Source organism: Erinaceus europaeus, chromosome 9, assembly GCF_950295315.1.
Source record: "Erinaceus europaeus chromosome 9, mEriEur2.1, whole genome shotgun sequence".
Taxonomy (NCBI): domain Eukaryota; kingdom Metazoa; phylum Chordata; class Mammalia; order Eulipotyphla; family Erinaceidae; genus Erinaceus; species Erinaceus europaeus.
In genome coordinates this window covers 124,471,934-124,496,290 of record NC_080170.1, presented here as the reverse complement: position 1 = coordinate 124,496,290, position 24,357 = coordinate 124,471,934, and the positions used below count along the sequence as shown (strand labels likewise).

The 24,357-nt window shown below is 52.7% G+C and overlaps 1 protein-coding gene across 2 annotated transcripts in view; it reads left to right on the top strand.

Annotated features, from left to right (window-relative positions):
* The window catches only part of PSMG1 (proteasome assembly chaperone 1), a 90,927-nt gene extending 81,352 nt beyond the window's left edge, over nt 1–9,575 (top strand). For both annotated transcript variants that reach the window (XM_060198724.1, XM_060198723.1), the window contains exons 2-7: nt 1,305–1,411; nt 2,377–2,528; nt 3,426–3,488; nt 4,953–5,151; nt 6,243–6,379; nt 9,021–9,575. In XM_060198724.1, coding sequence (XP_060054707.1) covers nt 2,397–2,528; nt 3,426–3,488; nt 4,953–5,151; nt 6,243–6,379; nt 9,021–9,095 — 606 coding nt within the window. In that variant the 5' untranslated portion in view covers nt 1,305–1,411; nt 2,377–2,396 and the 3' untranslated portion in view covers nt 9,096–9,575. The remainder of the gene's footprint in view (nt 1–1,304; nt 1,412–2,376; nt 2,529–3,425; nt 3,489–4,952; nt 5,152–6,242; nt 6,380–9,020) is intronic.
* The last annotated feature ends 14,782 nt before the right edge of the window (nt 9,576–24,357 follow it).

Sequence of the window (24,357 nt, the reverse complement as noted above, 5' to 3'; positions counted from 1 at the left end):
TTTCTGGTCCTTTTTCCTGCCATGACATCATCTCCCCAGACAATAACCTGGACCCACCTGCATATCAAATTTCAAACACAGGGGAAAAAAGAAAAAGGGAGAAAAAAAACAAACTAGTATAGCCACAGGCGCTTTGGAATTTAAATTTATTATTTTTTAATATTTATTTAATCCCTTTTGTTGCCCTTGTTGTCTTATTGTTGTAGTTATTATTGTTGTTGTCATTGTTGGATAGGACAGAGAGAAATGGAGAGAGGAGGAGAAGACAGAGAGGGGGGAGAGAAAGACAGACACCTGCAGACCTGCTTCACCGCCTGGGAAGCGACTCCCCTGCAGGTGGGGAGCCGGGGGCTCGAACCGGGATCCTTACGCTGGTCCCTGCGCTTGGTGCCATGTGCGCTCAACCTGCTGCGCCACCGCCCAGCTCCCTTCTTTGCTCTTTTATCTAATGAGAAAGAGGACATTCCCGAGAGCCAGCCTGGCCAGTGTGACGGTGGGGATTGAACTTGGGGCCTCACCCGACGAGTCCTGCGGGTGTGGAGTCGGGCGACACCCCCACAGCTGCTGCTCACCTGCCCTGCGGCGTCACTTAGTCCTTAGTCCCCCTGCGGCGCCCTTAGTCCCCCTGCGGCGTCGGGGACTAAGGGCGGCTGGGCGGTGGGTCGGGCGGACTCGGGTCTCTGAGCTGGGGTGCTCAGGAACTCTGTGTGGTGTCGGGCCTGAACCCACGTTCCCGAGGGCTGGTGGTTGTGTTCTTACAGAACGGAAGTCTGCCTGCGCCCCTTCTGGAACCAGGCCCTTCTGGGGGCCCGTTTCATCCCCACCCGGGACTAAGTGCGTTGAAATCACTTTCTTTTTTTTTAATGTAAATTTTTATTTATTTTATTTTTTATTTTATTTTTTTTCAAGCTATATTCTTTTAAAAATTTTTTTTATTTAAGAACGGAGACATTAACAACAAAACCATAGAATAAGATGGGTGCAGTTCCGCACAATTCCATAACCCGATCTCCATATCCCATCCCCTCCCCTGATAGCCTTCCCATTCTCTCTCTCTCTGGCAGTATGGATCCAGGGTCGTTGTGGGTCGCATGTTTATAAATATTGTTTTTATCATTGGATAGAGAGAAATTGAGAGGGGAGGGGCAGTAGAGGAGAAGAGGGACAGACAGACACACACACCCGCAGCCCTTTTCATCAGCCGCGAAGCTTTTCCCCTGGGTCCTTTGAGCACTGTGGTGCGAGCGCCTAACCAGGTGCGCCACCGCCTGGGCCCCGCTTTCACTTGTTGTTTCTCCTGTTAGGGAGGTGCGGCTCTTACGCAGGCAGACTAAAGCCTCTCTGGAAGCCCCTCTGCTCGAGCAGCATCCTTGCTCCGCGTTCATCGTCGCCATAGGCGCCAACGCAGTTGGTGAGCGGGGAGCTTCTCGTGGAAGCGGGCGGGGGGCGGCTCACACGGCTCGGCTCCAAGGCCCCTGCTGCGCTCTGTCCCCCCACTCGCGCCAGACCCTCCCTGTACGGCCCAGTGCTGTGCCGTCTCCCTCGCGCTCCGTCTCTGTCCGGAAATGTGGGCCTGGAGCCGTGGAGTCCTGGGGGGGCCTGGCGCCGCTCTCGGGTCGAGTGCGCACGATCCCATACGTGGGGACCCTGCTTCCAGCCTCTGGGCTGCACCTGCAGGAGGGAGGCTTCGTGAGTGGCGCAGTGCTGCAGGTCTGTCTCTCTCTCTCTCTCTCTCTCTCCCCCTCCCTCCCCCGTCCTCTCTCCTTTCCTCCCTCTCTGTACTCTTTCTCGACTCCCCCCCCCCCCTTTACCCTGTATAAAAATAGACCGGCAGGAGCCCTGGGTTCGTGCTGACACCGGGCCCCCGGCGACAGCCCTGCCGGACACTCGCTCGGACTGTGCCGCTCTGCCAGGGACAGCGAGCACCTGGTTCCAGCCCGGCCCCCGCCGCTGCTTTGATCGGGTCGCTAACTAAAATAAAGAGACAGAGATCTTAGAAAGGCCCGATTTCAGAGCCCGGTACTTCTCAGGACAGAGAGCAGAGTAGCTTGCTGAGTGCCTCCCGCTCCAGGGCAGCGAGCTTCGGAGGGTCCCTGTGCCACTTTATCCTTGTCGGGAGCGGCTGGGGTCTGGGTTTTGGTAACTGTTGTCAGCTAGTCACCCTGTAGGCCGGCTTCGCCTCCGCCTCAGAACTTGCTCCAGCACCACAGCACCTCCCGTGTGGTGCCGGGGCTCAACCCGGGCCGCCCGGGTGACAGGGCAGTGCCCCTCCCGGTGGGTTGGGTGGGCTGTCTCTCCGGCCCTTGAGCTGTTTGCCAGTAGAAGGCGCAGCTCGCCAGACCGAAGCTGCCTCCCGTCTGCGCGTTGTCTCCGCAGCCTTTGCGTCGTCCTTCGTCATGAACTCGGGCGTCTGGGAGGAAGTCGGCCGCGCGGGACTGTGGAACGAGTGGTGCGGAGCCAAGGCCGCTGCAGACCTGGCCCCCGCCGAGGCGTCCTGCATCTTCTACCGGCTGAGGTCGGGCCCCTCGGTATGCACCTGCTCGGACCCGCCCCTTCCCGCCCCTTCCTTCCCGCCCCTTCCTTCCCGCTCCTTCCTTCCCGATGGAGGTGGGGCTTAGCTCTGGTGGAAGCACCCCGTTGGCGAGCCCGGGAGGAGACGGCTCCATGCTCCCGGCCGGCCGTGCCCACGGGGCCAGACGCGCAGCCCTGAGCCGCAGACACGGTGAACGCACACTTCGCCCTCGAGAGGGGTCACCGCTGGCAGCTGCACTGCAGAGTGGGCGTCCGGGCCGGGGGGTGGCTCAGCCGGGAGCCTCATGCTGGGGGGGGGGGTGTGTGCTGTGGCTCTCTCCTCCGTGTCCGTCTCCGTGTCTCTGTCTCTGAAGGGAGCATCCACTGCGAGGGGTGGGGGTCGAGCAGGTTCGAGGCCCTTGCGGAGTCCCCGGGACTGAAAGGCAGCCGCAGCGGCTTTGCCTGGAGAAATCGGGCGCCCAAGCGCCGCCCTCTGCCCAGTCTGTCTTTCTGTCTGTCTCCGGCGCGATGAGGTGTCGGTGTTTCCGGCAGTCTCTCCTTTGTCCCTCCCTCCAGAGCACCGCTCAGCTTTGGCAGAATTTGGCGGTGCTGGGGAGTGAGCCTGGGACCCCGGAGCCTCAGACACGAAAGTCTCTTGCAGAACCACCGCGCTGTCTCTGCTCCCCCCCACCCGACAACGAGGTGCCGGAGAACCGGCCCGAGTCAGGCTGCCTCCCCGGTTCCGCCTCCATCTCTGCTCTGGAGGCTTCTTTCTCCTCCAGCGAGAGAGACGCAGAGAGAACACAGCTGGGACTTGAGCCCCGGCCCCCGGGCCCTCCTGTGAAAACCCCCAGACGAGCGTGGAGGCCGCAGGGTGCCCGGGGCGCGCGGTGATGGCGGCCCTGCCGTCGTAGGTCCTGCTGTGCCAGTGCAGCTGCTATGTCGCCGAGGACCAGCAGTTCCCGTGGCTGGAGAAGGTGAGGAGGGCGCCCGGGGCGGGAGACCCGTGTCTCGCTTGGCTGAGGAGACTGAGCCGGGGGCCACCCGCCGCCACCTGACCCCGCAGACCCCAGCCCGGGGTTGAGACTCGGCCTCGCTCGCTTAGGGCTCCTCTGCTCCCAGGCTGACTGAGCTGGTTGGTTTCATTAGGGACTTAATGTTGGTGAAAGCGAAAAACCGCCAGCTCGGAGGGTCTGATTCCCAACAGCAGCAGTTCTGCCAGGGTCGCTGACGGGCGGATTCGGGAACCGCGGGCGTGCTGTTTGCGGGCGCGCTGTTTGCGGGTGTGCTGTTTGCGGGCGTGCTGTTTTTTCATTTTCTTCAGCCGTCCTGCCTTCGCATCCTTTCCAGGCCCTGGGGTATTTGTCAGACAGGAAGGGTGGGAAACAGTTGACTTTTTTGGTTAACAGGCTACCAATTTAAGCTCTGCAGTGGTGACTTCAACCTCAGCTATTTTTTTTGTTTGTTTGTTTTTTTCTTAATTTTTTATTTATAAAAAGAAAACATTGACTAAACTATAGGATAAGAGGGGTACTTATTCACATAATACCCACCACCAGAACTCCGTATCCCCTCCCTTCCTCTGGTAGCTTTCCTTGGGATGATTTCAGTGCTCTTGAATAGGCTGATGCTCAGCTATTTTTTTTTTAAATCTCATTTTTTAATTTATTCCCTTTTGTTGTCCTTGTTGTTTTCAACTATTTTTTTACGCACCAGAGCCCTGCTCAGCTCTAGCTTATGGTGGTGCGGGGGGCTGAACCTGGGCCTTTGGACCTCCTTGTGCTTGTTCACAGGGCTGTGATTCAGGCTCGCTGCTCCCCTAGGAATTGGCCTGGGAGCCTTCGCTTCTGTCGCGACTTATTTGGAACAGCTGTTGTCCTCTCCCTGGCAGCAGGGGGCAGTGGCCTGAGCTTACTCTGATCTCCCCTTTCTGCTTTTTATTTATTTCTTTATTGCCACCGGGAGTTTCACTGGTGCTTGCTGGCTGCTCGGTGAACCCACCACTTCTGGAGGCCGCTCCCCCCTTTTTTCCTTTATTGGAGAGGACAGAAATTGAGAGGAGGGGCAATTAAGAGGGACAGACACCTGCAGCCCTGCCTCACCCCTGGGGAAGCTCCTGCCCATCCCCCCACAGGTGGGACCAGGGGCCGGAACCGGCCCTCCGTGTAGTGACGTGCGCCAGCCAGGTGCACCCCACCCGGCCCCAGCTCTGTCCTTTCAGAAGTCGCTGCTTTATCCCGAGCATCACTGAGCTGACGAGCTGGAAGGGGCCTAGGAAGCCCGCAGATGCCGACTCACAGAGGTGTCAGGGCCTGAGGCAACCCTGCCGGCCTCCCGCGGGCGTCCCCGGGCACTGGGCGCGGTACCAGCACCAGCACTGGCCAAGGGTGGCCGCGACGTGCCCGCTTCCAGCCTCTGATCTGAAGTCGCTTTCCCGCCAGGTCTTCGGCTCTCGTCCGAGGAGGGACGTGCAGGTGACGGTGCTCACGTGCCGACACGTCACCGACTACAAGTCCCCCGAGTCCCCGGGCAGCCTGCCGACCCCTTTCCTGAGAGCCCTGAAGACCCGCGCAGAGACAGAGCCTCCCGGCTGCCCGCCGCTGGAGCAGCCCAACATCGCACACGACCTCCCGGCCGCAGGTGCCTGCGACGTCGCCTTGGGGGGCCAGGCCGGGCTGGGCTGGGGCTGGGGCCCTGAGCAGCCCAGGGCTTCCTCGGCCGGCGGGCTTGCGGGGTTGCTCGCGATGGCCTGCCCAGGCTGTGGGAGGTGGGGAGGCCCCACCCGAGCGGCTGTCCCGCCCCCTCTGCCCACCCAACTCGCCTGGGGCCAGGGCCCTGCGCTGGCCATAGATCCTCCCTCTGTCTGAGCCTGGGACTAGTTATCAGACTAGTTAACTGTCTCCGCTCAGCAGTCACCACGCTAGAACGTGTGGTTACTGTTACCTTTCAGGTAGTAAATAAAAAAGTACTGGTTAGAGACAGAAGTTGAGAGGGGCGGGGAGATAGGGAGGGAGAGAGAGACCCCCGAAGCCCTGCTGCACCGCTCGTGCAGCCTCCCCCCACAGGTTGGTGTGGGGGCTCGAACCTGGGTCCTTGCGCCCTGCGATGTGCGTGCCCAGCCAGGTGCGTCGCCGCCCGCCGGCCCTCGGATAGTGTGTTGGCCGGGGCGGGAAGGGCCAGGCTGCAGCCTCTTGGTGACGCTTCGGTGATTCGTGTTTGACGGAGGCTTTCTTGACTGCGGTGCTTCACTCGAGGCCGCCGGGAACGCAAAGCTGCAAGAGCCGGTGCGGGTGCAGGTGCGGGTGCGGGCTGCCCCGAGGAGAGTCTGCTTCCTGCCCCAGTGACCGCGAGGCTCAGCTTGAAAGAGGCCGCAGACGTGGCTGACTGGCTCGCTTTCTCTCTCCGTCTCTCTCTCTCTGTCTCTCTCCGTCTGTCTCTCTCCGTCTCTCCTGTATCTCCCTCCTTTTTCTTCCAGGGTTATCTCTGTGGCTTGGTGCAGGCACTGCGAATCAATCCACTGCTCCTGGCAGCCCTATCTTCCATTTTACTTGACAGGACAGAGAGAAGTTGAGAGAGGACAGAGAGAGAGGGAGAGAGAGAGAGGGAGAGAGAGAGACACCTGCAGACCTGCTTCCCCGCTTGTGGAGCTTCCCCCAGCAGGTGGGGAGGGGGTTTGCGCCCGGCCGGGCGGCTGAGTGGAGGCCGCCCCTCTCATGGCGCCCGTGTCGCAGTCCTGAGCTTCTGCCAGGTGTGGAAGGTCCCCGCCGTGCTGTACTTGTGCTACACCGACGTCATGAAGCTCGACCTGCTCACGGCGGAAGCTTTCCGGCCCGCGCTGTCTTCCCAGAGCCTCCGCGGCCTGGCTCAGGTAAGGCTTTGCCTCACCGCCTTGGGGAGGCCTTCCTGCGGGGCCGAGGGAGGGGGGTCCCACGTGCAGCGTGAGTTCGAGCCCCCCTTCCAGCCTTTTGCTTTCATTGCCTCCGGGGCTCAGGGCTGGGACTACGGGTCCACCGCTCCTGGCGGCCACTTCCCTCCCTCTCTTTTTCTTTGCTACTTTTTTTAAAAAAAATTTATTATTCTGAGTGATAGGAGGATGGGAGAGAGAGCGCCAGACATCACTGGTACAGGTGCTGCCAGACATCGAACCCAAGTCCACTGCTTTATCTATCCACTGTCACCCTGACGATCCCTTCTTTTTTTTTTTTGCCCCCTTCTGTTTTATTTTGTTAGGACAGAGAGAAATTGAGAGGAGAAGGGGGAAGTAGAGAGGGGGAGAGAAAGACACTTGCAGACCTGCTTCACTACCTGTGAAGCGACCCCCCTGCAGGTGGGGACTAGAGGTTCGAACCCAGGCCCTTCTGCGTGGTAAAGGCTGTGCCCAACCAGGTGGGTGCCCCCCGGCCCCAGCCTCCTGTCTTGTTGGGCCGTGTGGTGTGTGGCAGGCGCTCTCGCGCCGCGAAAGTCTCTCCGATTCTGCTCTGAGACGGCCGGGCTGTTTGTTCTGGGAGGCTGGTTTTTGGTGGCGAAGGAGCTTGGTCGCGAACCCGTCTCCTGCTCTTGGTCGGCGTGAACCTCAGACTTGCCGAGAGAAGCGCCCAGCAGGACACGTCCCCGAGTCTTGCCCGTAAGCTTTGTCGTTAGGAACGCGCTTCCTCTCCTAAGAGCTGGTCTCAGAGTCCCCGGACTCTCAGTGCAAGAGCTTTGGGGTGGGGGGTGGGTGGCAGTGAGACACCAGGTAGAGCGCATGCCACCACGTGCAAAGCCCTGACTCCAAGTCCCCGTCCTCTCCTGAGGGAGCAGGGTCTGCAGGCATCTCTTTCTCCTTCGTCTCTGTCTCGCCCTTCCCTGTCTTTCCATTTCTTCCTGTCTCTGTCGAACGACTGAAGAAATAAAAGATGGAGGAGTTGCTGCTTTATCCCAGAATGGCCACGGCTGTCGACAAGGCTTCTCTGTCAAATTTGCTCATTTCCTGTGTCACCCCGAGTGGCGGGGTCGGGCCCTGTCACCCCTGGGGCTCCCCTTCCTCATGTCCTGTGACAGTTTGAGGAAGGCCCTCACGCCCTTGTAGACTCAGCAGCCCAGAGAGGCTCTGAATGAGGGCAACCCAGGCGTCCTTCCTGGAGTAGCTGGGGTCTCGGGGCTGCTACTGACTTGCTGAGCCCTTGCTCGCCGGCTGGCTGCGGGAGCTGACTGGGGCTGCTGCTTCCCAGGGCGGGGGCAGGGCTGGGCCGTGAGGCAGGACAGCAGGTGAGCGGCCGACACGGAGCCCAGCTGAGGTTGTCCGAGGCGTCAGGCCACGTCCAGCTCTTGATAGTGTCCTCTGGGGACTGGGGGCCGTGCTCGCCTCAGCATGTGTGTGGCCGTGGGTTCAAGCCACAACACCACAAGTATTGTGGGTGTCACTGTGGGTGCTCCATGGAGGGTGGGGCAGGGCTGTGGGGTGTCTCCTCTCTCAGCACCCTGCACAGCACCCAGGGAGCCCATGGAGGGTGGGCAGGGCTGTGGGGTCTCTCCTCTCTCAGCACCCTGCACAGCACCCAGGGAGCCCATGGAGGGTGGGCAGGGCTGTGGGGTGTCTCCTCTCTCAGCACCAGGCACAGCACCAAGGGAGCCCATGGAGGGTGGGCAGGGCTGTGGGGTCTCTCCTCTCTCAGCACCCTGCACAGCACCCAGGGATCCCATGGAGGGTGGGCAGGGCTGTGGGGTCTCTCCTCTCTCAGCACCCTGCACAGCACCCAGGGAGCCCATGGAGGGTGGGCAGGGCTGTGGGGTGTCTCCTCTCTCAGCACCCTGCACAGCACCCAGGGAGCCCATGGAGGGTGGGCAGGGCTGTGGGGTCTCTCTCCTCTCTCAGCACCCTGCACAGCACCCAGGGAGCCCATGGAGGGTGGGCAGGGCTGTGGGGTGTCTCCTCTCTCAGCACCAGGCACAGCACCCAGGGAGCCCATGGAGGGTGGGCAGGGCTGTGGGGTCTCCTCTTCCTCTAAACTGCAGAATGAAATCTGGACCAGGGGCCGTTGAGCAGTGGCGTCACCCACTGGGGTTCACTCCTGAACACTAATCAAGAACATAAATGACAGCCTTGAAGGAAGAACTGAAGTCCCGGCTTTTTTTTGCCATTCGGGCTACTCTGGGGCTGTGTCCACACGTCTGGCTGACCCACAGCTCCTGGTGGCTGTTGTCTGCCTTTCTCTTTTCCCTTCCTTTCTCGATACAGAGATTGAGATGGAGGGGGACAGGAGAAAGACCCCAGCAGCCCCCTTCACCGCTTGTGAAGCTCCCCCTGACGGTGGGGGCCTGGGGCTTGAGTCCAGGTTCTTGTGCAGGGTCCCGTGCACCCCACCGCCGGCCCCTAAAGACCATGTCATCTCTCGACGACCGGGGACGGGGAGGCGGCTCTAGGAGTGGCCGAGCACGTTGGGGGTGCAGATGGGCGCGGGGCGTTTCCCTGGCCGCTCGCCTGCAGATTCTGCCCCTTTCTCACCACGCCGCCGGCCCTGTCCTTCCAGGACGTCCCGCAGAGCAGAGAGTGTCTGAAGAGACTCGCAGCCACGGACGAGGTCCAGAGCAACATCTACACGTGACCCCGCGTGTCTGTCTCCGCGCCGCACGAGCTCCTGGATTCCCTGTGTGGAGGCTGTGCCGTTTTCCGACGTTGCCACGTTGTTGTTGCTGTTTTTTTTTTTTTTTTTGCTTCCAGGGTTATCACTGGGGTTTGGTGCCTGCACTGAATCCTCTACTCCTAGAGACCGTTTTCCCATTTTGTTGTAGTTGTTACTGTCATAGCTGTCGTTGGATAGGACAGACAGAAATGGAGAGAGGAGGGAAAGAGAGGGGGAGAGAAAGACAGACACCTGCAGACCTGCTTCACCGCCTGTGAAGCGACTCCCCTGCAGGTGGGGAGCCGGGGCCTCGAACCAGGATCCTTTTGCCGGTCCTTGCGCTTTGCGCCACGTCCGCTTAACCCGCCGCGCTACAGCCCAACTCCCTTGTTGTTTTCTAAGGTGGGGGGGGCCTGATGTATTTTGAAGTTGCTCAAAGCAGAATAAATTTATTTTACATTTTCTACTGTCATGTCCCTTTCTTGGGCGGTGGTTATTGTGGGGGCATTTCTGGTCCAACTATTGTCAGAAAATCAGAGACATCGGGACGGACAGAGGGACAGGCACCACAGCCCTGGTGTTAGGGCCGGGCTTGAGCCAGGCAGTGTGTGTGGCTGACTGCATCCTCCCCAACTGTCTAGCCGACCCGCTGACCCACCTGACCTGATTGGGCCAAGCCCACCTGGCTCCGTGCCTGCTAGAGGGAGCTTTGAGCTCACCTTTGTTGAGGTCCGAGGGCAGAGGCCGGAGGGTCTTAGTGTGTGGAGGGTAGGTGGTCCTATGTCCAGAGACCCTCCTGGAGGATGGGAGGGCAGTGGCTGGGGGCATCCAAGAAAAAAAATGCAATTCCTCTCCTGGGGATGGATCCTAAGGAACCCAACACACCCATCCAGAAAGATCTGTGTCACCTGTGTTCACAGCAGCACAATGTGTAATAGCCACAACCTGGAAGCCACCCAGGTGTCCAACAACAGATGAGTGGCTGAGCAAGCTGTGGTCTAGATACACAATGGAATACGACTCAACTGTAAAAAATGGCGAAGTCATCTTCACCTCATTTTGAATGGAGCTTGAAGGAATCCTGTGAAGTGACATCAGCCAGAAAGACAAGGATGAAGATGGGATGATCTCACTCATGGGTAGAACTTAAGAAACAAGAACAGCAGTGTGTCCTGGAGCCCCCCCTCCCCAGAGCCCTGCCCCACTAGGGAAAGACAGAAACAGGCTGGGGGTGGGATCCACCTGTCAACGCACATGTTCAGTGGAGAAGCAGTGACAGATAAGCCAGAACTCCCACCTTCCGCTCCCCTAATGATCCTGGGTCCATACTCCCAGAGGGATAAAGAATAGGAAAGCTTTGTGGTCCGGGAGGTGGTGCAATGGATAAAGTGTTGGATTCTCAAGCATGAGGTCCTAAGTTCAATCCCCGGCAGCACATGGACCAGAGTGATGTCTGGTTCTTTCTCCTGTCCCTCTTAATAGACAAATAAAAAATATTTAAACAAAAATAGGGAAGCTTCCAATGGAGGGGACGGGACAGGAAACTCCGGTGGTGGGAATGGTGTGTAATTGTCCCGTGATCTTACAATCCTGTTTATCATTATTCAATCACTAATAAAAAACGTGCTTCGGGAGTTGGGCGGTAGCGCAACGGGTTAAGCGCAGGTGGTACAAAGCGCAAGGACCGGCATGAGGATCCCGGTTCGAGCCCCCGGCTCCCCACCTGCAGGGGAGTCGCTTCACAGGCGGTGAAGCAGGTCTGCAGGTGTCTGTCTTTCTCTCCCACCTCTGTCTTCCCCTCCTCTCTCCATTTCTCTCTGTCCTATCTAACAACTGACAGCAATAACAACAATAAATAAGGGCAACAAAAGAAGAAAAAAAACCGGTTCAAGATAAAAAAAAAAAGAACAGAAACTCAAAGCAGAACTTGGGCTGGAGTTGGAGAATTGCACCAAAGTAAAGGACTCGGGTGCGTGTGTGTGTGTGTGGGGGTGGGGGGGGGTGGGGGTGGGGGGGGTGGGGCTCTCAGGTCCTGCTGCAGGATGGGGAGGAGGACCTGGGGGGGAAGAGAGTGCTTTGCAAGAAACAGGAATTTTATTTTAAATTTTATTACTGGATAGAGACAGAAATTGAGCGGGGTGGGGGAGATAGGGAGGGAGAGAGACAGAGAGACATCGCAGCCCTGCTTCACCACCTGGGAAGCGACTCCCCTGCAGGTGGGGAGCCGGGGGCTCGAACCGGGATCCTTACACCAGTCACGCCATATGCGCTTAACCCGCTGTGCTACCACTGGACTCGCAGATTTTATCTTTTAAATGAGGTGAGAAAGGGGCCAGATGGTGGCGCACCTGGTTGAGCGCACATGTTGCAATGCGCAAGGACCTGGGTTTGAGCCCCTGGTCCCCACCTGCAGGGGGAAAGCTTCACGAGTGGTGAAGCAGGGCTGCAGGTGTCTCTCTGTCTCTCTCTCACTCTATCTTCTCCTGTCCTCTCTAACCAATAAATAAAGACTGGGAGTCGGGCGGTAGCGCAGCGGGTTAAGCGCACGTGGCGCAAAGCACGAGGACCGGCATGAGGATCCCAGTTTGAGCCCCCGGCTCCCCACCTGCAGGGGAGTCGCTTCACGGGCGGTGAAGCAGGTCTGCAGGTGTCTGTCTGTCTCTCCTCCTCTCTGTCTGCCCCTCCTCTCTCCATTTTTCTCTGTCCTATCCAATGACGACGACATCAGTAACAACAACAATAATAACCACAACAATAAAACGGGCAACAAAAGGGAATCAATAAAGATAATGAAAACATGAAGGGAGGGAAAGAGATTGTCCATCCCACCGAGGAGAGTGCACAGCTTACAGGGCTTGGGGACCTGGGTTCGAGACTGGCTACAGCATGGGCCGTGCGAAAAGAGCTTCACAAGTTTTGTAGCAATGCTGCTCTCTCCCTCTCTCTCTCTCTTCTCTCTCTCTCTCTCTCCCCTTGTTTTCCTTGACAGCAAGGTTACCACTGGCACTCTCAGGACCTGCACAATGCATCCACCACTCCCGGTGGCCATTTCTCCCCTTTTCCTTTATCTGATAGGACAGAGAGCAGTCGAGAGAGGAGGGGAGATAGCAAAGGGAGAGAGACAGAGAGACACCTGCTCCACGGTGTGCTCCACCGCTCATGAAGCTTCCCCCCTGCAGGCGGGGAGGAGCGGGGGCACACACACGGTTCCTTAACCATGGTGATGTGTGCGCTTAGCCAGGGGCATCGGCGCCCAGCCCCACTCCGGTGTCTGCCTTTCTTTTTTAAGGTTTTATTTATTTATGAATGAGAAAGATAGGAGAGAGAGAAAGAACCAGACATCACTCTGGTACATGTGCTGCTGGGGATCAAACTCAGGACCTCAATGCCTTATTCACTGCACCACCTCCCAGACCACTCCGGTGTCTTTCTTACCCCTCTGTCTGAAAAGGCAGAAAACAAACACAACAACAACTATGGGCGAACAGGAATTCTACAGACATGGAGAAGCTTTTGGTGGCAAAAACAAACACACACACACACACACACACACACCAAAAACTAATCAGTTGACAATACTTTAAGCTTGTTGGAGTTTCCTTTCTTACACCCCAGTCTCTCACTGTACATAGACCCCTTTCTGGTTCATGACGTTGCCGGGGACTGAACCTGGCACCTCAGAACCTCAGGCATGAGAGGCTGTTGTATAAACCACTGTGCTCTCTCCCCGGATCTGGCTGTGCTCCTAGGTTCGATGCATCCAGTCTTGCCAGGGCCTTGTAGCCACAAGCTTGTGGGGGCTTCTTCTTCTTCTTCTAGCGTTTGCCCTTCTTCCGTAGCCAGTCAACAGCGTCAGGTTGAGCCTGATGTCAAGTTTCGAGACCCCCTTTGAATCTGGAGAGGTGGCAGTCGTTGACTGTGTGGGTCATAGTCTGTCTGGAGCCGCAGGGGCAGTTCGGGTCGTCTCTGGCTCCCCAGCGATGGAACATAGCGGCGCACCGGCCATGGCCTGTTCGATAGCGATTGAGGAGGGCCCAATCATAACGTGCTAGGTCAAAGCCGGGTTGGCACTCGCAGGGGTCTGTGATGAGGTGTTTGTTCTTGACCTCAGCTGACTGCCAACTCTGTTTCCAAGAGACTGGAACAGAGAAGTTCAGTGTAGGTGTAGGGGACCAGATTGGGTGATGAGACGTCAAGCGTTGGACAGGGTGGGCGAAGATATCCGCGTATATTGGCAGGTCCGGTCGAGCGTAGACGTGGGAAATGAACTTAGATGATGCCGCATCCTGACGAATATCTGGCGGGGCGATGTTGCTAAGAACTGGCAGCCATGGAACCGGGGTGGAACGGATGGTTCCAGAAATGATCCTCATGGAGGAATATAATTTGGAATCGACCAAGTGGACATGGGGGCTACGGAACCATCCTGGGGCACAGTATTCTGCAGTGGAATAGCAGAATGCCAGAGAGGATGATCGTAGTGTGGAAGCGCTCGCGCCCCATGAGGAGCTGGCCAGTCTCGCAATGATGTTATTCCTCGCGCCCACCTTTGCTGCAGTTTTTATGAGACGTTCGTGAAATGACAGGGTGCGATCGAGAGTAACGCCAAGATAGACTGGCTGGGCTTCATGCCGGATTCTCGTATCGCCAAGCTGCACATTAAGCTCACGCAAGGCCGAGGCATGGTGTAGATGGAAAACAGATGATACCGTTTTTGCAGTGCTAGGGATTAGTCGCCATTTTTTACAGTAATCAGATATCAGAGACATCACCCCAGAACTCATTCTTAACCTGGGTCCCGCGGCAAAGAAGTGGCTCGCTTTATTCCTGTCCCACATCTTGGAATCTGAGTCTATGCCCTAAGTTTGGCGTCGTGCGAAGATTATAGCGGTTTTGAAACCAAAGAAACACCCAACACTGGCCGCCAGCTATACACCAATTTCTCTCTCCGTGTGTTACAAACTCCTTGAGAGGCTGCTTCTGTCACGTATTTATCCTCTTACAGAGAAATTCCTATCACCCGCCCAAGCTGGTTTCCGCCCAGGAAGATCTACCTGCGAACAAGTCCTGGCCCTCTCAACTTACACTGAAAATGGATTCCAGAAGAATTTAAAGATGGGTGCTGTCCTTGTTGATCTCACAGCAGCCTATGACATGGTCTGGCACCGTGGTCTCCTAGTCAAGATCTCAAGATGCCTGCCTCCATGGGTGGCCAACACTTTATCGTTTCTTCTCCAAAACAGAAGATTCCGGGTACATCTGGGTGACAAGTCTAGCTGATGGAGACTTGTCTCAAGTGGCCTCCCCCAGGGCTCTGTTCTGGCTCCTACACTATTTAATATTTACATCAATGACCTCCCAGAAACTTCTTCAAGGAAGTTCATCTACGCCGATGACATCTGCTGTGCAACTCAGGCATCCAAGTTCGACATCCTCGAGGAAACACTCACGAAAGACATGTCTCTGATATCTGATTACTGTAAAAAATGGCGGGGGCTTCTAAGGCAGAGAAGCAGCATTACCAGGCCGCTGTCTACAAGCTGACTGAAATAGCGGCCACTGGCCACCAGGAGGCAGGATTGCACCACATTTCCCTTTACATCTGGTGCTAGTCCCTTCCTTCCTTCCTTCCTTCCTTCCTTCCTTCCTTCCTTCCTTCCTTCCTTCCTTCCTTCCTTCCTTCCTTCCTTCCTTCCTCCTTCTTTGTTGGATAGAGACAGCCAGAAATTGAGAGGGAAGGGGGAGACAGAGAGGGAGAGAGACAGAGAGAGACACCTGCAGACCTGCTTTACCACTTGTGAAGCTTCCCCCCTGCAGCTGGGGAGCGGGGGCTGGAACCTGGGTCCTTGCGCACTGTAACATGTGCGCTCAACCAGGTGCGCCACCACCTGGCCCCTTACTGGCTCTTTTTAAATCTTGACTAAGTACTCATCTTTTTTTTTTTTTTTCTCTCTCGCTCTTCTCCCTCTCCCTCTCCCTCTTTGATTCTCAGCTCTGGCTATGGTGCAGGGGAATTGAACCTGGGACTTTGGAGACTGAGGTATGAGAGTCTCATTGCATAACCATTATGGTATCTCCCCCCTTCGTGTTATTTCTGTGAGAAGCCCTGAGCAATTAAAAATGCACCAAAGAAATTCTGTACGCCATTGACTTTTTGAAATGTCCTCTGCATGGTTAAAAAGTCATTTTATTGGCGCAGCAGGTTAAGCGCAGGTGGCGCAAAGCACAAGGACAGGCATAAGGATCCCGGTTCGAGCCCCCGGCTCCCCACCTGCAGGGGAGTCGCTTCCCAGGCGGTGAAGCAGGTCTGCAGGTGTCTGTCTTTCTCTCCCCCCTCTGTCTTCCCCTCCTCTCTCCATTTCTCTCTGTCCTATACAACAACAACAACAGCAATAACTACAACAATAAAACATCAAGGGCAACAAGGGGGAATAAATGAATATTAAAACAACAACAACAACAAAAACAAAGTCATTTTACGGGGCAAGTGAGGTGGCTCAGTGGGCAGGCATCTGCTTTGCAGCCCCTGAGACCCGGGTTTGAGGCCCTGGCCCCCGAAACTTGGGGGGGGGGCAGGATCTGGTGCTATTGTTTTATGCGTCTGGCTTCTATGTCTGAAATATCTGCCCAGAGGGTTCACATCCTGGGGATGATGAAAATGCAAATATTAACCATCTCTCTCCATCACTGGGGCTTCACTGCTCCATGGTGGCTTTCTTTTCTTTAAAAAAATTATTTTGGGGCCAGGGAGGTGGTATAGTGGTTCTGCAAAAGCCTTTCCTGCCTGAGGTTCTGAGGCCCCAGGTTTAAACCCCAGCACCACTGTCAGCCAGAGTAAGCAGGGCTCTGGTCCCTCCCTCCCTCCTTCCCTCTCCCTCTCTATAAAAATAAATAAAATATTAACAAATTAAAAATATTTTTTGGGGGATGGAGAGATAGCATAATGGTTCTGCAAAGAGACTTCCATGCCAGAGGCTCTGAGGTCCCAGGTTCAAGCCTAAGCCATCATCAGCCAGAGCTGATCAGGGCTCTGGTCTTTCTCTAGCTAAAATAGAAAAAAATTAATATATAGAGAGAGACAGAGGCAGAGAGAGAGAGTGAAAAAGACCACAGCACTTAAGTTCCCTCCACTGTGGGGAAGCCAGACTCCAACCTGGGCCCCTCACATGGCAAATGCACGTGTGTGTGTGTGTGTGTGTGTGTGTATTTGATAAAAGACAAAGACAAACTGAGAAGGGTGGGTGAGAGAGACAGGAGAGACAGAGAGACACCTGCAGCCCTGCTTCACCACCGTGAAGCTTCCACCCCTGCAGGTGGGGACCAGGGGCTTGAACCCGGGTCCTTGCACGTGGTGATAAGTGTGTTGGACTCTGCATGTTAACGTTCAGGAGGTCTGTTCTCTTGGGAGGATGCCTGCAGAGAGATGCATTCAGGGCTCAGGACTGTGTGGTTATGGGATTCACTCCTGTGAGAATGTCACACATCAGAAAAGGCAACAGCAGCAAATGCTGGAGAGGCTGTGGGGGCAGCGGACCCTCCTGCACTGCTGGTGGGAATGCCATGGCTCCAGCCCCTGTGGAGAACAGTCTGGAGAACTCTCAGAAGGCTAGAAATGGACCTACCCTATGATCCTGCAATTCCTTTCCTGGGGATAGATCCTAAGGAACTCAACATACCCATCCAAAAAGATCTGTGTACACATATGTTCTTGGCAGCACAATGTGTAATAGCCAAAACCTGGAAGCAACCCAGGTGTCCAACAACAGATGAGTGGCTGAGCAAGTTGTGGTCTAGATACACAATGGAATACTACTCAGCTGTAAAAAATGGTGACTTCACTGTTTTCAGCCGATCTTGGATGGACCTTGAAAAATTCATGTTAAGTGAAATAAGTCAGAAACAGAAGGATGAATATGGGATGATCTCACTCTCAGGCAGAAGTTGAAAAACAAGATCAGAAGAGAAAACACAAGTAGAACCTGAACTGGAATTGGCGTATTGCACCAAAGTAAAAGACTCTGGGGTGGGTGGGTGGGGAGAATACAGATCCATGAAGGATGACAGAGGACCGAGTGGGGGTTGTATTGTTATATGGGAAACTGGGGAATGTTATGCATGTACACACTATTGTATTTACTGTTGAATGTAAAACATTAATTCCCCAATAAAAAAATTAAAAAAATAGGGACATGGGAGGGGCCACCACAGCACCGTGTCCACCTTGAGCCCCCACAGATCAGAGAGGGTCTGATTTACCTGGGGGTCCTCACACTGATATTGGTAATTATGATTTCTCCTCTTTTTACACACACACACACGCACACGCACACACACACACGCATACACACGATTGTATTTTTAAAAATGTTTTAAGTATTTATTGTATAGAGAGAAATCAAGAGGAAAGGGGGAGACAGAGAAGGAAAGAGACAGAGAGACGCCTGCAGCCCTGCTTCACCAATCACAGAGTTTCCCCCTGCAGATGGGGACCAGGGGCTCGAACCCGGTTCCTTGTGTACTCTGATGTGTGTAAGTGTGCCACCACCTGACCCCGATTTTATTATTATTACTATTTTTTATGAGAGACGGGAGGGAGGGGAGAGAGAGAGAGAGAGAGAGAGAGGTGCTGGAGCCCTGTTCAGCTCTGGCTGTTGGTGGTGCTGGGGACTGAACTTGGGACTTGAGAGCCTCAGGCAGGAGCGCTTTTGCAGAACCATTATGTTGTCTCTCCACCCCCTATTATAATTACAGATTAAAAAACATTTATTAATGAGAAAGGATGAGAGAGAGAGAGAGAGAAACAGAGCCTCACTCTGGTACATGCTGTGCCGATTTGTACCATCTCCTGGCACCTTTCTCTCTCTCTCCCTCTCTCTCTCTCTCTCTCGCCATCTAAGCGGACTCTTACTTTTCCTTGTAATTTCCAATCGAGAGGGGGAGAGAGACAGCACAGCCTCTCCCCGCTCAAGGACCCTCCCCTGTGGTGGCGTTCCCTGCCATGTGGTGCCAAGCTTGGCGGAGCAGCCGCTGAGTTCTGCCCCCTGTTGGGGTCCTGGGAGCAGCCTTAGCCAGGAAGAGGCCCCTTAACTGCCCGGCCCTGCCCCCTGCCCGGCCCCTTCCTCCCACTTCTTCCCTGCCCCATCTGGCTGCCAGATGTGACCCCGCCTTTGAGGAAGTGTCCTGGCTGCCCCCTGCTCTGCTGCCAGTCTCAGGGAGGCTGACCGGAGGAGGCCAGGCCACACGGGGATGGGGACAGGCCCCGGGTCTCCTCTCAGGCCTCAGCCCCAGGAAGGGGGGTGTGGCAGGGGCTGAATGTGGTTTGGGGGACCCCATGTGGTGCTGGGCCAGTGCAGTGTCCTGGGGATGAGGGGGGACGGGGGGGGGGGGGGAGGATGAGAGGACACTGGGGGGATGAGAGGGGGCAGGGGGGTGGGGCAGAGGGGATGAGAGGGGGAAGGGGGGTAGGGCAGGGGCGATGAGAGGGGATGGGGTTGGCTGGGGAGATGAGAGGAGAACAGGGAAGACCACAGGGCACCAGGAGAGGACCAGGAGAACCAGGGCTGATGGGAGACTGGGGGGTGACTAGGGAGAGTGGGGGGACCAGAGGGACTTGGTGGGGCCACAGGGTCTTGAGGGAACTGGGGGACCAGGGGGGCTGGGGATGGGCCGTCAGCCCTTGGTCAGAGCTCTGGCCCACCTGCTCCCAGCTGCCCCTAAAGCCAGGGCTGTCCTGGGGGAGGCGTGTGTGTGCGTGTGCGCACGCGCGTGTGTGTGTGTGTGTGTGTGTGTGTGTGTGAGAGTGTGTGCGTGAGAGTGTGTGTGCGTGTGTGTGTGCGCAAGAGTGTGTGTGCGTGTGCGTGCATGTCCGTGTGTGTGCTTGTGTGTGCGTACGTGTGTACTTGTGTGTGTGTCTCTGTGTGTCTGTGTGTGTGTCCGTGTGTGTGTGCATGTGTATGTCCGTGTGTGTTTCTCTCTGTGTGTCTCTTTGTGTGTCTGTATATGTGCATGCATGTGTGTCCGTGTGTGCGTGTGTCCGTGTGTGTGCATGCATGTGTGTGTGTCCGTGTGTGTGTCTGTGTGTGTGTGTGTGTGTCCGTGTGTGTGTGTGTGTGTGTGTGTGTGTTACCCTCTAGAAGCAGTGCCCGGTGACTCAGGTCCACCTTCGAGGAAAGTAAAGCACAAATGAATGTGTCCCCTGCAGGGGAGGGCTCCTGGGGGCCCTGTCCCCATCTGTGAAGGTGTCACTGGTGAGGGCTGTTCCCTTTCTGACTCTCCTCTGTGTTGCGTGACACCGGAAGCCTGGGTCTCAGCGGGGACCTCAGGGACACAGATGGAGTGCTGGTTAGAGCCCTTTCGTAGGACTCTGGGGACTGTGGGGGCAGGGGCACAGAACCCTGGTGGGCCTTTTATTTTGTGACCTTGTGAGTCACAGATAAATCACTAATACAGGCTTAAAAGAAGAAAGAAAGAAAAGGACAGAGACAGAGAGGGACAGAAGGCAGGGTAATAAGATAATGGTTGTACAATTGACTTTCATACCTGAGTCTCTGAGGTCCCAGGTTCAATGCCCCACACCATGATAAGCCAGAGCGGAATAGGTTCTGATAGAGGAAGAGAGAGAAGGTTTAAGTCATATATATATTAAACTCTTTTCTATTTATTTTTTAATCATTATCTTTATTTATTTATTTATATTTTTTTATTATTTTTTTATTATTTTTTTTTATTAAAGAAAGGATTAATTAACAAAACCATAGGGTAGGAGGGGTACAACTCCACACAATTCCCACCGCCCAATCTCCATATCCCACCCCCTCCCCCGATAGCTTTCCCATTCTCTATCCCTCTGGGAGCATGGACCCAGGGTCATTGAGGGTTGCAGAAGGTAGAAGGTCTGGCTTCTGTAATTGCTTCCTCGCTGAACATGGGCGTTGACTGGTCGGTCCATACTCCCAGTCTGCCTCTCTCTTTCCCTAGTAGGATGGGTCTCTGGGGAAGCTGAGCTCCAGGACACATTGGTGGTGTCTTCAATCCAGGGAAGTCTGGCCGGCATCCTGATGACACCTGGAACCTGGTGACTGAAAAGAGAGTTAACATACAAAGCCAAACAAATTGTTGAGCAATCATGGACCCAAAGCTTGGAAAAGTGGAGAGGAAGTATTAGGGAGGTACTCACTGCAAACTCTAGTATACTTCTGCTTTCTTACTTTGGTGCCATACTCCAAACTCAGTCAATTTCTGCTTTGCGTTTCTACTTCTTCTTTTTTTTTTTTACATGCATAACATTCCCCAGATTCCCATTTAGCAATACCACCCCACTATTTCATTCATCATTTTTCATGGACCTGTATTCTCCCCACCCACCCACCCACCCCAGAGTCTTTTACTTTGGTGTAATACTCCAATTCCATTTCAGGTTTGACTTGTGTTTTCTTTTCTAATCTTGTTTTTCAACTTCGGCCTGAGAGTGAGAGGATCCCATATTCATCCTTCTGTTTCTGACTTATTTCACTCAACATGATTTTTTCAAGGTCCATCCAAGATCGGCTGAAAACGGTGAAGTCACCATTTTTTACAGCTGAGTAGTATTCCATTGTGTATATAGACCACAACTTGCTCAGCCACTCATCTGTTGTTGGACACCTGGGTTGTTTCCAGGTTTTGGCTATTACAAATTGTGCTGCCAAGAACATATGTGTACACAGATCTTTTTGGATGGGTGTGTTGGGTTCCTTAGGATATATCCCCAGGAGGGGAATTGCAGGGTCATAGGGTAGGTCCATTTCTAGCCTTCTGAGAGTTCTCCAGACTGTTCTCCACAGAGGTTGGACCAATTGACATTCCCACCAGCAGTGCAGGAGGGTTCCTTTGATCCCACACCCTCTCCAGCATTTGCTGCTGTTACCTTTTCTGATGTGTGACATTCTCACAGGAGTGAAGTGATATCTCATTGTTGTCTTGATTTGCATTTCTCTGACAATCAGAGACTTGGAGCATTTTTTCATGTGTTTCTCGGCCTTTTGGATCTCTTCTGTGGTGAATATTCTGTCCAATTCCTCTCCCCATTTTTGGATGGGGTTATTTGTTCTCTTGTTGTTGAGTCTGGTAAGCTCTTTATATATGTTGGTTATTAAACTCTTATCTGATGTATGGCATGTAAAGATCTTCTCCCATTCTGTGAGGGGTCTCTTGATTTGGGTAGTGGTTTCTTTTGCTGTGAAGAAGCTTTTTAATTTGATGTAGTCCCATAGGTTTATACTTGCCTTAGTCTTCCTTGTAATTGGATTCGTTTCATTGAAAATGTCTTTAAAATTTATGCAGAAAAAAGTTCTTCCAATATTTTCCTCTAAGTATCTGATAGTTTCTGGTCTAACATCCAAGTCCTTGATCCACTTGGAATTTACTTTTGTATTTGGTGAAATACAGTGATTCAGCTTCATTCTTCTGCATGTTTCAACCCATTGTTTCCAACACCATTTGTTGAAGAGACTCTGCTTCCCCCATATAATAGTCTGGGACCCTTTGTCAAAGATTAGATGTCCATACGTGTGGGGCCTCATTTCTGGGCTCTCAATTCTATTCCACTGGTCAGTGTGTCTGTTCATGTTCCAGTACCAAGCAGTTTTGATGACAATGGCCCTATAATATAGTTTGAGATCTGGCAGTGTGATGCCTCCGGTTTTGTTCTTTTTTCTCAAGATTGTTTTGGCAATTCTAGGTCTTTTCTGGTTCCAGATAAACATTTGTAGCATTTGTTCTATTCTCCTAAAAAATGTGCTTGGGATCTTGATGGGGATAGCATTAAATTTGTAGATGGCTCTGGGTAATATATTCATTTTGATGATGTTAATTCTTCCAACCCATGAGCATGGAATATCTTTCCACTTCTTTGTGTCTTTTTCAATTTCTTTGAGTAGTGACTCATAATTTTCAGTATACAAGTCTTTCACTTCTTTGGTTAGGTTTATTCCTAGATATTTTATAGTTTTTGTTGCTATAGAAAAAGGAACTGATTTCTGGATTTCAATTTCTTCTAACTTAGTGTTTGCATAGAGGAATGCCACTGACTTTTGAATGTTAATTTTATAGCCTGACACATTACTGTATTGCCTGATGATTTCCAAAAGCTTCTTGCTAGATTCCTTAGGTTTTTCCATGTATACTATCATGTCATCTGCAAATAAGGAGAGTTTGACTTCTTCTCTTCCAATCTGTATTCCTTTAATTCCTTGCTCCTGCCTGATTGCTATGGCAAGAACTTCCAACACTATGTTGAATAGTAATGGTGATAGTGGGCAGCCCTGTCTAGTACCTGATCTGAGGGGAAATGCTTCCAGTTTTTCACCATTGAGTATGATGTTGGCTGTAGGTTTGCTATATATAGACTCCACTATCTTCAGGAATTTTCCATCTATTCCTATTTTTTGTAGTGTTTTGATCATAAAGGGATGTTGTATTTTGTCAACGGCTTTCTCTGCATCTATTGATATGACCATGTGGTTTTTGGTCTTGCTTTTGTTGATGTGGTGGATCACATTGATTGATTTACGTATATTAAACCAACCTTGCATGCCTGGGATAAACCCCACTTGGTCATGATGAACAATTTTTTTGATATACTGCTGTATCCGGTTGGCTAGAATTTTGTTCAATATTTTCGCATCTATGTTCATCAGAGATATTGGTCTGTAGTTTTCTTTTTTGGTTGTGTCCCTGTCTACTTTTGGTATCAGGGTGATGTTGGCTTCATAGAAGCTGGCAGGGAGTATTCCAGTGTCTTCAATCTTCTGGAAGACTTTTAAAAGTAGAGGTATTAGTTCTTCTTTGAAAGTTTTGTAGAATTCATTTGTAAAACCATCTGGTCCAGGACTTTTATTTTTGGGAAGATTTTTGATAACTGTTTCAATTTCATTAGCTGTGATGGGCCTGTTCATGTTATCCACTTTCTCTTTACTTAGTTTTGGAAGTTGGTAGGTATCTAGGAAATCATTCATTTCTTCCAGGTTCTCTAGCTTGGTGGCATATAGTTGTTCATAGAAGCCTCGCATGATATGTTGAATTTCTGCAGTGTCTGTTGTGATATCTCCTCTTTCATTTACTATCCGATTTATTTGGGTCTTCTCCCTTTTTTGTTTTGTGAGTCTGGCTAAAGGTTTGTCGATTTTGTTTACTCTTTCGAAGAACCAACATTTACTTTCATTGATCTTTTGTATTGTTTTCCTATTCTCAATGTTATTTATTTCTGCCCTAACTTTAGTAATTTCTGTCCTTCTGGTTGCTTTAGGGTTCCTTTGTTGTTCTTCTTCTAGGTCTTTAAGATGTGCAATCAGGCTGTTTATTTGTGCCTTTTCTTGTTTCCTAATGTGTGCTTGTATAGCTATGAACTTCCCTCTTAGGACTGCTTTAGCTGTGTCCCAAATATTTTGATAGCTTGTGTCTTCATTTTCATTGAACTCTCGAAACATTTTGATTTCTTCCTTGATTTCCTCTTTGACCCAGAAGTTGTTAAGAAGTGTACTGTTGAGCTTCCACATTTTGGCACTGTTACTAATCTTTGGTTGATTGTTAAGTGTTAGTTTAATTCCACTGTGGTCTGAGAAGATGCTTGGGATGATTTCAGTGCTCTTGAATAGGCTGATGCTGTCTTTGTGGCCTAACATATGGTCTATCCTTGAGAATGATCCATGTGGATTTGAGTAAAATGTGTATTCCAGTTTCTTGGGATGAATGACTCTGAAAATGTCCAATAGTTCTAGTTTATCTATCTCTTCATTTAGCTCCCTTATGTCTTTACTGATTTTCTGCCTGGATGATCTGTCAAGTTGAGAGAGTGGGGTGTTGAAGTCCCCTACTATGATTGTGTTACTGTTAATATATTGCTGTAGCTCTTTCAGTAGAAGTTTGATGTATTTAGATGGCTTCTCATTAGGTGCATAGATATTAATAATTGTTAAGTCCTCTTGATTGACTGATCCTCTGAGCATTAAGTAGTGTCCATTCCTATCTTTTTTAATCTTATCTATTTTAAAGTCTATCATGTCAGCTATGAGAATAGCTGTTCCTGCCCTTTTTTGTGGGCCATTGGCTTGAATGATAGTTTTCCATCCTTTCACTTTAAGTCTGTGTTTGTCTTGTTGCGTTAGGTGAGTTTCCTGTAGACAACATATTGTTGGGTTGTGTTTTCTGATCCATCTTCCTACTCTGTGTCTTTTAATAGGTGAATTCAGGCCATTCACATTTATTG